Source organism: Anolis carolinensis, chromosome 3, assembly GCF_035594765.1.
Source record: "Anolis carolinensis isolate JA03-04 chromosome 3, rAnoCar3.1.pri, whole genome shotgun sequence".
Taxonomy (NCBI): domain Eukaryota; kingdom Metazoa; phylum Chordata; class Lepidosauria; order Squamata; family Dactyloidae; genus Anolis; species Anolis carolinensis.
The window spans coordinates 54,577,099-54,593,439 of NC_085843.1; the positions used below are offsets into that span (position 1 = coordinate 54,577,099).

A 16,341-nucleotide genomic window follows, 5' to 3' on the forward strand; every position below is an offset into this window, starting at 1 on the left:
GTGACTGAAGGGATTGTGTGATGAAGGCCTTCTTGATTATTATTCTTTTATTTTTCAGTGTATGAAGCAGGAAAGGCTGCAAAGGCTGGCTATCCCCCTACAGTCACCTCAATCCCTGGACCTTACTATATTCCGAATGTGGGTAGTGTCCCATCACATGCCGTTCTGATGGAAAAGTCACACCTTCCTCCCTTGGCGCCAAGTGAATCCACTGCAGGAGGACAAAGTGGTAATCTAGAAATGTTCTATGTCTTTGTTACATGCTTGTCAGAACATATGGTGGCTGCAGAGCCCAGCAATAAATTGAGAGCAAGTGGTGTTGTTACATGCTCTTATGGGAGTTCACATTGTAACAGTAAAAAGAGTGCTTGTTCTATGAGAATAAAACTCTACTGTACTATGTTTCTAAGTCTCACTTGTTGCCTATAAAGTTCACACACTGTACTATTATTTCCTTTTTTTAGTTTTCCAGCTTGGATAGATACTTTAAATATGTACAAGTCTTGCCTTGAAATATAAAATAGTCTACAGAGAACCATGGTAAATATTATGTTTACAAATCAAAAAAGAGATGAAATTAAAGCTATAAGAATAAACTACTGCAGAATCTGTGGTGTTATTATCAACTTTCATAATTGGTGATGCTGGCTGAATGTGGTGCGAATTAAAGTCCAAAAGCCACAGACTGTTCTCTGTTGTTGGCTCGATTCCCTTCTGATGCTGTTCAACTACAAATCCCAAGAGTCAAAAGTGAGGAATAATGGGATTTAACCGACAAGGATATATTTAGGGCTGTAAGTTGCCATTCCTAGTTTATCATCTTTTCTCATAAGTATAGCTCCTCTGTTTTCTGTGCTAACATATAGATCCTGGAGTATCTGGTCCTCCTAATGCAGGTACATTTAATTTTAAGTCTATATTCCAGTTAATTATAACCCCTAGGTTGCCAACACAAAAAATGCACCCTTTTTAGATCAATCCAACAACAGAAAATGCAAACAGGTAAGAAAAATGTTATTACTAATACTACAACAGAACTACATCTGTGATGTAGAGGAAGTGTCCAAATCATAATCCCAGATGCTTTTGGAGCAATTTCCTTTTTCCTGTTATTTTACTCATATGAGTCGACCATTTATGTGAGCTGTATTTATTATTTGCAACATATGAACTAGACCTAATCCAAACAGAAGACTGTTTAGCTGACAGATTTGTGCAATCAGAACACCCAGCATCTGCAGGGGCACATTGTTCCAGTTTGTAAAAAAAAGAGAGACTGTAGCACAAAAACAAGCCTTTGTGACTCTTCTGGTAAGTATCATTGCTCTTATCTCAGTTCTGCATTGCAATAGGAGAACAATAACCTAGCCATCCAGAATGGCATAACCTAAATAAGGAATCCTATTGAACACCATGCAGAGAAGGCCAACATTACAAACAAGTGCTGAAGGCCAATATTACAAACCATCACGGGCACCTTGGGAGGCGTCCGTGAGCGTTGCTAGGTAGATAGTAAGCTACCCTGTTGCTTGTAACTGAACAAATAGAAGACTTAACTCTTGCCAGCTATCAGCCATCATTATTTGAACACTGAAACATATTTCTAAACATGTTTCAAAGACATGTAATAAAGCAATGAGAGAAACACATTGGCCACTAATTAATTTCTTTTCTTAACAGTGCGGAAAGGCTACCGAATCCAGACTGACAAAGACAGGGATTCAATGAAGGTGCTGTACTATGTTGAGAAAGAATTGGCTCAGTTTGACCCCGCCAGGAGGATGCGAGAGAGATGTGAGAAAGAGTTTGTTCAACTGTTTGTTCACCTGTTTATAGTAAAATCCAATGTTGCTTCATTTAAAAATACAATAGAATGTTAATGTAACCCCCTGCTCACCCTTAACTTGTCTTTTAAATTAGGATACTTGCTGTAAGATAAATTGCTGGCTACATATCATTGCCAAAATACCGTATATACTCGAGTATAAGCCGACCCGAATATAAGCTGAGGCACCTAATTTTACCACAAAAAACTGGGATAACTTATTGACTCGAGTATAAGCCAAGGATGGGAAATGTCGCAGCTACGGGTAGGGGCAACAAAATCAATATGGTATCAATAATAATCTAATAATAATAATAATAATAATAATAATAATAATAATAATAATAATAAGAAGAAGAAGAAGAAGAAGAAGAAGAAGAAGAAAATTGACTGGAAAACCTAAGTGGAAGGTCAGGCTAGAGTTGAAAATCAAGAAACTAAGATCAGATGCAAGTAACCTGAAAAATATGAAAGAGAAGAAACTGAAGAATGACAAAATCAAGCAATACCTGATCAGAAAGTACTGGCTGAACACCAGAAAAATGTAAGAAGCTTTGGAAATCGTTAAAGAACAAATTGCAGCAACAGCCAGAAAAATTGAAAGATATGATGCCAGAATCATCCAGTACAGACAAAATCAACTGTTTCAATCAGACCAAAGACGGTTCTACCAGAGTCTGAACCAAACAACAGACACAGTAACCATAAAGCCAGAGAAAACTGCAACAACGAAGTTCTGGAAAGAACTTTGGGAAAATAATAAGAACTACAACAAAAATGCTGGGTGGATAAAGGAGTTTGAAGGAAAATTCTCACAGAACAAAATTGAACAGATGGAAATAACAACTGAAATGATCAGCAAACGAGTGCAAAAAGTCAAGAACTGGACATCGCCTGGTAGTGATCAACTTCATGGATTTTGGCTCAAACATCTGATTAGTTTACATGGAAAAATGGCCCAACAATTCAATGAGATGCTGCAGAAAGGAAGTATCAGTGAATGGCTAACAACTGGAAGAACATACCTGATACAAAAGGATCCAGCAAAAGGAGCAGCACCAGGAAACTACAGGCCAATAACGTGACTGGCATCATAGCTGACAAAATTCAAGATTATCTTGAAAAAAAAAACATCTTGCCAGATGAACAGAAAGGCAACAGACGGAAAAGCAGGGGCACAAAAGACCACTTATTAATTGACAAAATGATTCTGGAGAACTGTAAGAGCCGAAAAGCTAATCTTCACATGACGTGGATTGACTAAAAAAGGCCTTTGACTCACTCCCACACAGCTGGATCATCAAGTGCCTCGACACCATCGGGATTAGTAAAAACGCTGGCACCTTTATTGAAAACATGATGGAGCACTGGAAAACTGAACTGTTTGTTGGAAATGAAAGCTATGGACTTGTCAACATCAGAAGAGGAATTTTCCAGGGAGACTCATTGTCCCCTCTGCTTTTCATTATTGCCATGATCCCTCTGTCAACAATCTTACAAAAAACAAATCTCGGCTATCAAACATCTAAGAAATCTCACAAAATTTCACATCTGATGTACATGGATGACCTGAAGCTGTATGGGAAAACGGAAACTGAAATCCAGTCTCTGACTAACACTGTCCGAATTTTTAGCACTGATATCAGCATGGAGTTCGGCTTGGACAAATGTTCGACAGTGGCACTGAAGAAGGGAAAAATCATTGAAAGTGAGAGCATAAATATGCCTAATGGCCAAACAATAAAGTGTCACCAGCCAGAGGCCTATAAATATCTGGGCATATTACAGCTGAACAAACATCAAGCATGAACATGTGAAGACTGTGGTAAGTAAAGAATACACACAAAGAGTCAGAAAAATTCTCAAAAGCAAGCTCAATGGAGGCAACACCATCAAGGCCATAAACACCTGGGCCATACCTGTCATAAGATATACTGCTGGCATCATAAACTGGACCACCTCCCAGCAGTAAAGAACTGGTGGGATCACAAACCTGCAAAAGTATTGGAGAATGAGCACGCAAAGATACTGTGGGACTTCCGAATCCAGTCTGACAAAGTTCTGGAACACAACACACCAGACATCACAGTTGTGGAAAGGAAAAAGGTTTAGATCATTGATGTTGCCATCCCAGGTGACAGTCGCATTGACAAAAAACAACAGGAAAAACTCAGCTGCTATTAGGACCTCAAGATTGAACTGCAAAGACTCTGGCAGAAACCAGTACAGGTGGTCCCGGTGGTGATCGGCACATTGGGTGTCGTTCCAAAAGATCTCAGCCAGCATTTGGAAACAATAGACAGTGACAAAATCACGATCTGCCAACTGCAAAAGGCCACCCTACTGGGATCTGCACGCATCATCCGAAAATACATCACACAGTTCTAGACACTTGGGAAGTGTTCGACTTGTGATTTTGTGATACGAAATCCAGCATGTCTGTCTTGTTTGCTGTGTCATAATAAAATAATAATAAAAACTTCATTTGGATCACATTAGAAAATGTTGACCATTTCTGCTACCTTGGCAGCCACCTCTCCACAAAAGTCAACATTGACACTGAAATACAACACCGCCTGAGCTCTGCGAGTGCAGCATTTTTCAGAATGAAGCAGAGAGTGTTTGATGACCGGGACATCCGTAGAGATACCAAGGTGCTTGTTTACAAAGCCATTGTCCTCCCAACCCTGTTCTACGCCTGCGAAACGTGGATGGTCTACAGACGTCACACTCAACTCCTGGAGCGTTTCCATCAGCATTGCCTCAGAAAAATCCTGCAAATCTCCTGGGAAGACAGGTGGACAAATGTCAGCGTGCTTGAGGAAGCAAAGACCACCAGCATTGAAGCGATGCTCCTACGCCATCAACTCCGCTGGGCTGGCGACGTTGTCCGAATGCCCAATCACCGTCTCCCAAAGCAGTTGCTCTACTCCGAACTCAAGAACGGGAAATGTAATGTTGGTGGGCAGGAAAAGAGATTTAAAGATGGGCTTAAAGCCAACCTTAAAAACTGTGGCATAGACACTGACAACTGGGAAGCCCTGGCCCTTGAGTGCTCTAATTGGAGGTCAGCTGTGACCAGTAGTGCTGCAGAGTTTGAAGAGGCATGAATGGAGGGCTTAAGGGAGAAACATGCCAAAAGGAAGGCCCATCAAGCCAACCCTGACCGGGACTGGGACTGCCTTCCACCTAGAAACCAATGTCCTCACTGTGGGAGAACATGCAAATCAAGAATAGGTCTCTTTAGCCACCTAAGAACCCACCCCCAAGACACCAGAGATGGAAGACAACCCTCCTCGAGCTACGAAGGATCGCCTAAGTACATCATAATAAAATAATAATAAAAACTTCATTTGGATCCCACCCTATCTCCCCATGAGGAATCAGGCTGGCTTCCAACATAGTAACAGGCAAACATTCAAAGCCTACATAAACAATGCAGAGTTAGATATAAATCTATAATTGTATATACTAATTTCACACATGCATTTACCCCTGAAACATTTGCAAATCCCCCATCTCTCTCTATATGTGTGTGTGTGTGTGTGTGTGTGTGTGTGTGCATTTCCCCTACAATATTTGCAAGCCATATATATATATATATATATATATATATATATATATATATATATATATATATATCTCATATCTATCTAGACATGTCTATATATATTTGTGTGTTCATTTTCCCCCTGTAATATTTGCAAGCCCTATATATAGGTAGGTAAGAATATATTCATATCTATCCAGACATCTATCTTTATATAGATATTTGCAGAGACTTGCAAACATATGAGGGTAAATTCATATATAAAAATAATGTATATGTATGGCTGTATACATGGATCTATATGTATAAAGGATTTGCAAAGACCTGCAAACATATTCATTATATAAAATTAATGTATATAGATAGATACATATATAAAGGTACATAGAGATTGCAAAAGCTTGCAAGGGGTTAATGCCTATAGGAGAGTTTAACAAATATTTCAGGGGAAAATGCTTTCATAAGATTAATGAATATATATTTTTCTTCTTCCTGACTTGCAAAGGTGTCTTTCTCTTTTCAAAACATTCCCTTGATTTGGAAAAGTAAACACACTGATAAGGGAGGAGAAGAGAGAAATAGATCACATATTGCAAGCAATAGCCTGCAGGCTCTGGACCTTGGCGGGGGGAAGCTTTTTCAGCTCATAAATAAGGGCTGAAAAACTCGGATTATCTTCGAGTATATCCCTGTATTTTCAAAAGTGGTTTGTATAGGCTTGCCAAAAAAATTAAAAAGTACAAATCACATTCCAAATTGTGGTCAGATATTCACATTCAAAGACATGACAAATATTTACAATGCTGAGTTCAAAAGAAATAATGTTAATCAGAAATATCATTTTTCGCATTCAAATTCAGCACTTTGCTTCACTTTTTCATGGTAGGGACATGTATACTTGTGAATCTTTCTTACAGACTTGGGGCACTGGTATTTAGGTACAGCAAACACTGAAGACAAGCTTGGAAAAGCAGTGTTATCAGTGTTCATCCATTTAGTACTAGGAAAAAGTGAGTAACATATAGAATTTGACTTTTCTAAGGTCAGTGTGGGAGAATAGTATATCTAACTAAGTACATTTGTGTGCCTGTGCGCATACATAATTTCTAGTAAAAAAAAAAGAAAGAAAGAAAAGACGTATAAGGCTTGGCAGACTCAAATAATCTTAGTCACTGATTAGTCTAGTACATTCAGGTATGGTTAATAGAGATTTTTAAAACAGTAATTGCTGCTTTCTGTTATTAACATACACACTAAATAGATTCAACCTATAACCAGAATTGCTAGTAGGTCCTGGCAGTCACAGATAGATAAGCAGTTTCACTCGATTGATCGAAGGACTCGAGGAATTACTTTAATCACAGCTCTGAAAAAAACCTAACAGACTACATGGTGTTCTAAAACAGTCATTGCTGAACATGCTGCCATTTCCACCCACAAGAAATACTATAATAAGGTTCCCTCCAGATTGGAATGCCTAGGATCCAGATGTCACTTCATACTGTGAGGTAGGCAATAGGGGTGATGGGATGTAAAGATCAAGTCATTTTGAAAAGGTCTGCTTGGTTAATTATATAGAGCGTGGCATGTCTCCTGTTTCAGAAAGAGTGAGGCTAAGAACTCTGATAGTCATGGGCTGATAGTCCATTGTTAATTCCACATTTTATTATTTAGAGAAGTATGTGAAATAGAATGAACATGGTCATGCTTATATGGCGATTCTAATTTTACATTGCTTTTGCATTCCCATTGAGTTAGATCAGAATTCAAACCGATACTGTTCTTATCCAGCCAAGAGCTTGGGCATCCCCTTTGGAATCCTTCCCCTCATCTTCACCCCATTTGAAGAGCAAACCAGCAAATCACATTACAAATTGTTTTTCATACTTGTCTCTCTTCAATCCACATGTCTAAAAAATGCAAATCCAAACTTTCCTTAAGCAAATGGAACAATTAAATGATTCTTTGAATCCAGATTTCTATATTTTAGTGTGCACTCCTTATTCCAGACTTCTCAATGGGCTCAAATTGGTTACAATTGCTAGTCTGTGTGTCTCTGCTGAAAGTGGCATTGGGGTAGCACTATCATAGAATCATAGAATAGTAGAGTTGGAAGAGACCACATGGGCCATCTAGTCCAACCCCCTGCTAAGAAGCAGGAAATCGCATTCAAAGCACCCCCGACAGATGGCCATCCAGCCTCTGCTTAAAAGCCTCCAAGGAAGGAGCCTCCACCACGGCCCCGGGGAGAGAGTTCCACTGTCGAACAGCTCTCACAGTGAGGAAGTTCTTCCTGATGTTCAGGTGGAATCTCCTTTCCTGTAGTTTGAAGCCATTGTTCCGTGTCCTAGTCTGCAGGGCAGCAGAAAACAAGCTTGCTCCCTCTTCCCTATGACTTCCCTTCACATATTTGTACATGGCTATCATGTCTCCTCTCAGCCTTCTCTTCTGCAGGCTAAACATGCCCAGCTCTTTAAGCCGCTCCTCATAGGGCTTGTTCTCCAGACCCTTAATCATTTTAGTCACCCTCCTCTGGACGCTTTCCAGCTTGTCAACATCTCCCTTCAACTGTGGTGCCCAAAATTGGACACAGTATTCCAGGTGTGGTCTGACCAAGGCAGAATAGAGGGGGAGCATAACTTCCCTGGATCTAGACGCTATTCCCCTATTGATGCAGGCCAGAATCCCATTGGCTTTTTTAGCAGCCGCATCACATTGTTGGCTCATGTTTAACTTGTTGTCCACGAGGACTCCAAGGTCTTTTTCGCACACACTGCTGTCAAGCCAGGCGTCCCCCATTCTGTATCTTTGATTTCCATTTTTTCTGCCGAAATGAAGTATCTTGCATTTGTCCCTGTTGAACTTCATTTTGTTAGTTTTGGCCCATCTCTCTAGTCTGTCAAGATCGTTTTGAATTCTGCTCCTGTCTTCTGGAGTGTTAGCTATCCCTCCCAGTTTTGTGTCGTCTGCAAACTTGATGATCGTGCCTTCTAACCCTTCGTCTAAGTCGTTAATAAAGATGTTGAACAGAACCGGGCCCAGGACGGAGCCCTGCGGCACTCCACTTGTCACTTCTTTCCATGATGAAGACGACGCATTGGTGAGCACCCTTTGGGTTCGTTCGCTTAGCCAATTACAGATCCACCTAACCGTAGTTTTGTCTAGCCCACATTTTACTAGTTTGTTTGCCAGAAGGTCGTGGGGGACTTTGTCGAAGGCCTTACTGAAATCCAGGTACGCTACATCCACAGCATTCCCTGTATCGACCCAACTCGTAACTCTATCGAAAAAAGAGATCAGATTAGTCTGGCATGACTTGTTTTTGGTAAATCCGTGTTGACTATTAGCAATGACCGCATTTGTTTCTAAGTGTTCGCAGACCACTTCCTTAATGATCTTTTCCAGAATTTTGCCTGGTATTGATGTGAGGCTGACCGGACGGTAATTGTTTGGGTCGTTCTTTTTTCCCTTCTTGAAGATAGGGACCACATTCGCCCTCCTCCAATCTGCTGGGACTTCTCCCGTTCTCCAAGAACTCTCGAAGATAATTGCCAGTGGTTCTGAAATAACTTCCGCTAGTTCCTTCAGTACTCTTGGGTGTAGCTGATCTGGCCCTGGGGACTTGAATTCGTTTAGAGAGCCCAAGTCTTCCTGGACAACTTGTTTCCCTATTTGGGGTTGGATTTCCCCCAATCCTTCGTCCATTCCGTGTTGCTGAGGTTGAAGATGGCTTTCTTTTCCTGAGAAGACCGAGGCAAAGAAGGCATTAAGTAGTTCTGCCTTTTCCCTGTCCCCTGTCGCCATCACCCCATCTTCTCCTTGCAATGGCCCTATCGCCTCCTTTTTCTTCCTTTTTCTACCAACGTAAGCAAAAAAGCCTTTTTTGTTGTTTTTTATGTCCCTGGCAAGCCTGAGCTCATTTTGCGCTTTAGCCTTGCGAACCTTTTCCCTACAGGTGTTGGCTATACGTTTGAATTCTTCTTTGGTGATTTCTCCCCTTTTCCACTTCTTGTGCATGTCACTTTTGAGCTTTAGACATCCATGTTCTTTGGACATCCATTCTTGCTTCTTTGCACTTGTCTTATTTTTCTTCTTTGTTGGCACTGTTTGCATTTGCGCCTTGAGTATTTCACTTTTGAAAAACTCCCATCCATCCTTAACTCCCTTGTTTTTTAATATCGGCGTCCATGGAATGCCGCTCAGTAATTCCTTCATTTTTTGGAAGTCAGCTCTCTTAAAGTCCAGAATGCGTGTTTGACTTGTCTTAGTTTCAGCATTCCTTTGTATTGCAAACTGCAGGAGCACATGGTCACTTGCCCCTAAGGATCCAACCACTTCAACTGTATTGATCAGGTCTTCCACATTTGTTAAGATTAGATCAAGAGTTGCTGATCCCCTTGTTGCCTCTTCTACCTTCTGGACCATAAAATTATCTGCAAGGCAAGTGAGGAATTTGTTGGACTTTGTACTCTTGGCTGAGTTTGTTTTCCAGCAGATATCGGGATAATTGAAATCGCCCATGACTACTATATCTCTTCTTTGTGCCTGTTTGGTCAGCTGTTGACAGAAGGCTTCATCAAGTCCTTCATCCTGACTCGGAGGTCTGTAGTAGACACCCACGACAAGGTCTTTTTGAGTCCCGGTTCCCTTGATTCTTATCCAGATGCTTTCAAGCTGGTTTCCTGGATTACAGTCTTGCATTTCTTCTGCAATGTAACTGTTTTTGACATATAAAGCTACTCCCCCTCCTCTCCCCTTTGTTCTATTTCTGTGAAAGAGGTTATAGCCCTCAATGGTTAAATTCCAGTGATGGGAGTCATCCCACCAGGTTTCAGTGATGCCTATGACATCGTATGTGTGGTGCTGTGCTAGGAGTTGGAGTTCGTCTTGCTTATTTCCCATGCTCTGAGCATTAGTGTAAAGACATGTAAGCCCCTGTGACCTCCCCTTGAGCTGTTTATTTGGGATTATTGTTTATTTGGCACTATCAAGATTACTTTTAATAAATCATCTTACACTTTGGATGAGACCTGTTGCTATTTGAAGAAACAGGTAAAAACTGTTATGCAGTCTTTCTTGGGTTAATGTAAACTTTTGAACAGTATTACTGATTTATTTTCCCCAAGTCTTCTGTAATTTCCGAAGTTTCCCTCATTCCAATGCCTCATTTTTTCCCCAGACAGTAACACTATCTCAGAGCTCAGCTCCCTCCATGATGAGGATGGCAGCTTCCGCCAACCTTACCGCCAGGTGCGCAGAAAGCAACTTCCACCTTCAGGAGACATGGATGGTGATGCCGAGTATTGGGCAGGAGTAGTTAGTGGAGGTGGGGCATCCAGGCCACAGACATGCTCCGATTACAGGGAGGAGAGAGGCAGTTTCAAGTTCAGGTGAGTGCAGAACTTGGGAGATGGGGAAAGCCAGAACTAATAATGCCTTTTTACCACTTTTGCTTTTTTGGGTTTCATCTGACTAAATGGCAAGAAAGAGATTTAGTGGCTGGGAAGACACTCACTTAACCCAGTTGTTAGTGAATTAACAACTTAATTAGTTAAACTCATTTATGCACTTTAGCATATGGTACACCTATATATATATCCTTGCCTAGATATTAGACACTTACTTCAGCCTGTGGAAATTGTGTGTGATGGGTTATATTATGTTTATTTAAATTCTATTATGTATTATTTTTATTTTGTTTTATAAATTTATTTAGAGATTGTTTTTTTGATTTAATTTATCATTGTCTGTTTTCGGCATTGAATGTTTGCCATTTTGTTACTTTTGTTGGAAACCGCCCTGAGTCCCTCGGGGAGATAGAGCAGGGTACAAATAAAGTATTATTATTATTATTATTATTATTATTATTATTATTATTATTATTATTAGTTCTGACTGAACCCTTTGAATAATTAAGTAAGTGTTATTTTCCTAAATTCTCTTTGTTTCAGTGGGTCTAACAGTTTGAAACAAAGAGTGACACTTTTTTACCCGAACAATACCTTTCTTGGGAATTTGATGGATTCTTCACCTTTGGATCTTAGTCAGGCCACTGTACACATAATATAGTAAAAAAGGTGGTGTTTGTTTCCCATTTACATACAGAACAGACATATCTTGGTAGTATAAGCTTCATTGCTAAGAGGAGAAAAATAAACAAATAATTAGGAAACAGCAGGAGTGGAGGGGAAAATCCAAACAATTAAATAGAAAACTGATTATGATAATAAATGATAAATATACAGAATAACCAAAGGCTCAAGATAATTAAATATGACTAATAACCAACCAGGTAATACAATATAGAATCAAACAAACACTATCAAACTTAATCAGAATGATACCAAGTTCTGTACCTAAGCACTATACATATGAGAAATTATTTCTTAACCCAAAAAACAGACTAACTAAAATCTTGGGGCAATAAATTATAGTTCAGTCTCATACACAGTAACAAGGGCAGCTGAATAGTCAATAATAGTTTAAACCTAAATGTGGAAGTCAGTGATGAACAAAAGAGTCAGAAAAAATGTTATAGTCCATATAAAGACTTACTATGTACAGTCCATAAACCATGCGTCACTAGCACCATATGATGAAGTGTTGAACATGGGATGAAGAGCTGTATTATGTACCTACTTCTGGAAACATGGAGCTGTTTCAATTAGTCTTCCTCAGCAGTTAGATGAAAATAGTATATTCTGTAATTATCCAAAGTTTATTGATGGAGTATTCCAGACTACAGAAATGCTATATGGTATATAAATCAAACAAAATTAGTAAGTATTATTTACACCTTACTTGGCAATAGACGCATTGAGCCTTTTGGAGATCAATTAAAGTAGAAATCAGATAAAAGGATGTACATAATAATGAGTAATGCAAAGAACAATATAGGAGCATTCCTTTTGAGAAATAACTGGCCGAAAGAACTAATGAGATCCTGTGTACATGGCAGACAAAAGGTTTTATAAATAATCAGATAATTTACCTTGAGTCGTATAAAATTGGTGACTTCTGTATTTGTATGTACAACTCCTCAAGTGCAAATATTGTTTGCTTATCTGTAATGTGGGGTTATAATTAGTTTTTGTTACTTTTTTTTTTACTGTGATTAATTCCTATACCATTCAGCATCCTTGGAATCTGGAATATTCCATCTAGGGTCTTTCAATAATTATGGGAAATGCTATTATGTCAATTTATAATCCTAATTTATTTTCCTGTCTTCTACAGCCAGCAGAGATCAAAGTCTGAAAGGCTTTTGAGGAAGAATTTCTCACTGGGGGCACCAGCTGTCTCCATGGATGAACTTGCAGCCTTTGCAGAATCTTATAGTCAACATGTCCGTCAGACTGAGGGCAGCCAGGAAACCCGACGCTTTGAAAGGTCAGGATCACGAGGGGGCCATGGTGGGTCACTACAACATCCAGACAATTTAGAGGAATATTACAACAAACGCAGAGGAGGAGGAAACCGTGAACCATTGACAGATTCTGATCATGGCTGGGCATACACCCCACCCAGAAGATGTACCCAGGAAGAGAAACCCTTGCCCAGACTAGTGTGTCGGACACCGGGAGGGAGTCAAAAGTATGATCACTCCTACCTTTCCAGTGCCCTTGAGAGGAAATCTCGAAGCTATGATGAAGGTGGTGAGCACAGCGAGACACTTTCAAAGCTGAGCTCACAATCCAGCCACAGAGGAGGAACATATTATGCTTGGTCACCACCATCCACTTACAAACCAGGACAGCAACAGCAGCAGCAGCAGCAGCAGCGACCTCCGCAGCAAGAGGAAGGAGAAGATACTTTGCCTCCTTACAGTGAGAGCGAGTTGAACCGAGGTCCTTCATACAGAAACAGAGAACAATCTAACCTCAATGCTACAGATAAGAAGAGGAAAAAAGAACCTAAAAAAACAGTGAGGCCTTGTTTTGCATTGCTAACCCAAATAGGCTCAGCAGGGATCACCAGGCAAGGTGCCTGGGTTCTAGGTTCTGACTGGCCACTTCTTCACAACCATTTTGTATTCTGGTTGTTGAAACCACATTACAACTAACAAGAACAAACATTTCACCTTTGATTGCAAATATTTTGTAGCGAGAGCTGAAAATTGTAGGCATCTTCAAGATATTCTTGTTATTAGGGTTTGAAATTCAGAAAATAGCATAACCACATGCTAGTCTCCAGAACTTAGGTTAGCTTCAAGAGTGAAGCAAAGTAATTTGAATTTAAATTGTAAATAAATTTTAGGAGACAGAAATTGCTGGTATATGATCCTAATGACCAGGAAAAAAAGGTTATTCTCCTTCACCTTAGAAAAGTATCCAAGATCTAGGATGTATCTCCCCTCTCTAGCATTCACATTAGACAATGGGATGTTTTTCTTGTTTTTCTCACTCTTTCATTTCGAGCAGTGAGAACAATATTGTGAGAGGAACTAAAAGCAAGGGAAAATAATTTTATAAATCCCTTTACAGGAATAGAGACATTTTATTCTGGGCTGATGTCTGGCTGGATTGATGGAAAGTGTTTTACTTCCACTCTGAATCATATTTTGTGTTGCAACAGATGGCCCTCCAGTTTTTGATATTCTAGGGTCATGCCCCATTATTACCAAGTTTAGATTGTGCCATTTATTGTACTGTTTGGCCCAGATACACGTTGTCACCCAGCTAATTATCATACAGAGGATGTTAAGTAACCTATTTCAAGAAAATAGGTTACTTAATGGCTACTTGGCCTAAAAGCATTAAATTCCAAAGTCCACTTCTGTTCTCTTCTATGTTGAGATTGTGTCTTCTTTCTATGTTATAACATGGAATGTCACTTTTTACAATGTTTGCCTCTTTTTCCCCATTTTCCTCAGAATGAGTTCCCAACAAGGATGTCCCTTGTGGTGTGATGCTTATAAAGAAGAGTTGTGTTAATGTATTGGGATCACAGAAGAAGTTATCACAGTGACCCATACATTCTTCAAGGAACACGTGCAACCACCAAATTGACTTGTGTCTGCTTCATCAGGGACTTGGAATTTTATGGAGCAGCCAAATCCAAACAGTTGCTCTCATACAATTGATCTCCCAGAAGCTACAGCTCACTCTGCCAGAATATTAAACACAAGAAGGTTTCTTATGGCAAGCTCATCAGATTTTTCTCAGCAGAGATAGTTTCTCCATATTTTGTGTATACCTGCAGTATTAGAGGATCTGTTTTCTTGTATCATATTCATTCTCTCTCCTATGTGATCCTTTCAACCTATGCTGTTTTGCATTCTGTAGTTGACAAGAAAGGTTGTCATAGAGCCTATCCCCAGTTTCTCCTTCTCTTTTAATGTTGAGAGAAATAAAGACTTCATGCCATACTTGGATATTGCTTTAAAATGAGTGACATTTCCAAGCGAACTTACAAAAGGAAGTGGTCATCCTTTTTGAAATGACCCAAAACTAAGACCTGGGCACTGTACTAAGAAGCATAAAATGAATAAAGTTTGAAATTCTTGCGTTTAAATACCACCCATTCAGTAATGGGAGCTGCCAGTGAGATTAATATTTTGTTTTGAAAGTGAAACTCAGTAGATATTGCTGTAATGAGAATGTGCTATGTTATTTCACTATTGTCTGCTATGATGTATTAGTGTTGCCTTACAGCTGAACCATAGCCATAAAAGGCTTCACCTGGAACTGCTGATTGGTCCTTTTATAAGCAGAGCCTTAAGCTCAGGTTTTGCTGACAGTACTGTCTGTACAAAGATGATTATTTTTTTTAAAGCCAGCCAATAGAAAACAACAGAGCTGGAAGGAGAAAATCAGGGTGTGGAAGACACAAACTCAAGCCATTGCTTTTATATTTCTATAATAGGACCTGTAAAGGATCAGTATTATCCCTTTCTTGTAACCGGTTGAGGCCATTCAATAAGGCAACCAAACTATAAAACTGGAACAATAAATATTTTTTATAAAACAGTACTCTGTCAGTTTTTGTTCTTTAGTAAACTCCTGTGTTATTTTCAATTAGTAAAGAATTAGTAGGCCAAGAATTTGCTCCAAGGGTTGTAGATTCCATAGTAAACCATCCACAAGTGGTTAGGATTAGCCAATTTGAAACATCACATTGTTTTCAAGATTTTCAGAGTTTTCCTTTTTGAGATCATAATGTACATCCAACTAACTAAATTCTTTAGGATTTCTATTGTGAAATTTAAATGATCTTCTGAATGGGCCGTTTCTAATGAATTGTAATTAAGTTCAGAATGATCAAGGATGAGACGAATACTGTGTTTCCCCGAAAATAAGCCTTCCCCTGAAAATAAGACAGAGTAGAGGTTTGGTTGAATTGCTAAATATAAGGCATCCCCTGAAAGTAAGACCTAGCAAAGATTCTATGTTTAAAATAATATTAAATAACATATATTGATGGATGTGACATGCTACACTATTGTTTATTGAATGTGCAAATCTAGGGGACAAGGTTCCTGATCCTTCTAGCAGCTTGTAACTATATGGTGTTGTCCTGGAGGAAGAGAGAGATGGGGTCTGGACCTACACTGCGATATAATTCAGTTTCTGAATCTACTTTGAACTGGATTATATGAGTCTACACTGCCACATAATACAGTTCAAGGTAGATAATCCGGATTAAAAAACTGGATTATATGGCGGTGTAGATGGGGCCAAAGTTGCTGTCCCACACAATCCCATAGGAATGACTGCAGTAAAGTTCTCTGACCTACAATTTCTCTATTTGCTGATCCTTTTTGTGGACAACATACTTTATTCTGGTTAGGAAATTAACAGGTGATTCTCCAAATGGTAACAAGTAGGCAGACTTTATGTTAATTTCTTGTAAAAATATGGATGCTTCTTGTAAAACATGTGTTGTTCATTACCCATATCATTCCACTTGAAGAGCTAGCCAACTAAAAAAAATTAGATTTCAAGTTGCTCAAAAAGAAAACTCTTCA

General features: G+C 39.4%; 1 protein-coding gene across 8 annotated transcripts in view; it reads left to right on the plus strand.

Moving 5' to 3' along the window:
- ildr2 (immunoglobulin like domain containing receptor 2) overlaps positions 1 to 15,343 on the plus strand; it is an 80,238-nt gene extending 64,895 nt beyond the window's left edge. For all 8 annotated transcript variants that reach the window (XM_062974940.1, XM_008107702.2, XM_008107701.3 and 5 more), the window contains 5 exons: positions 59 to 229; positions 1,681 to 1,794; positions 10,555 to 10,765; positions 12,612 to 13,299; positions 14,248 to 15,343. In XM_062974940.1, the coding sequence (XP_062831010.1) occupies positions 59 to 229; positions 1,681 to 1,794; positions 10,555 to 10,765; positions 12,612 to 13,299; positions 14,248 to 14,283 (1,220 nt within the window). In that variant the 3' untranslated portion in view covers positions 14,284 to 15,343. The remainder of the gene's footprint in view (positions 1 to 58; positions 230 to 1,680; positions 1,795 to 10,554; positions 10,766 to 12,611; positions 13,300 to 14,247) is intronic.
- The last annotated feature ends 998 nt before the right edge of the window (positions 15,344 to 16,341 follow it).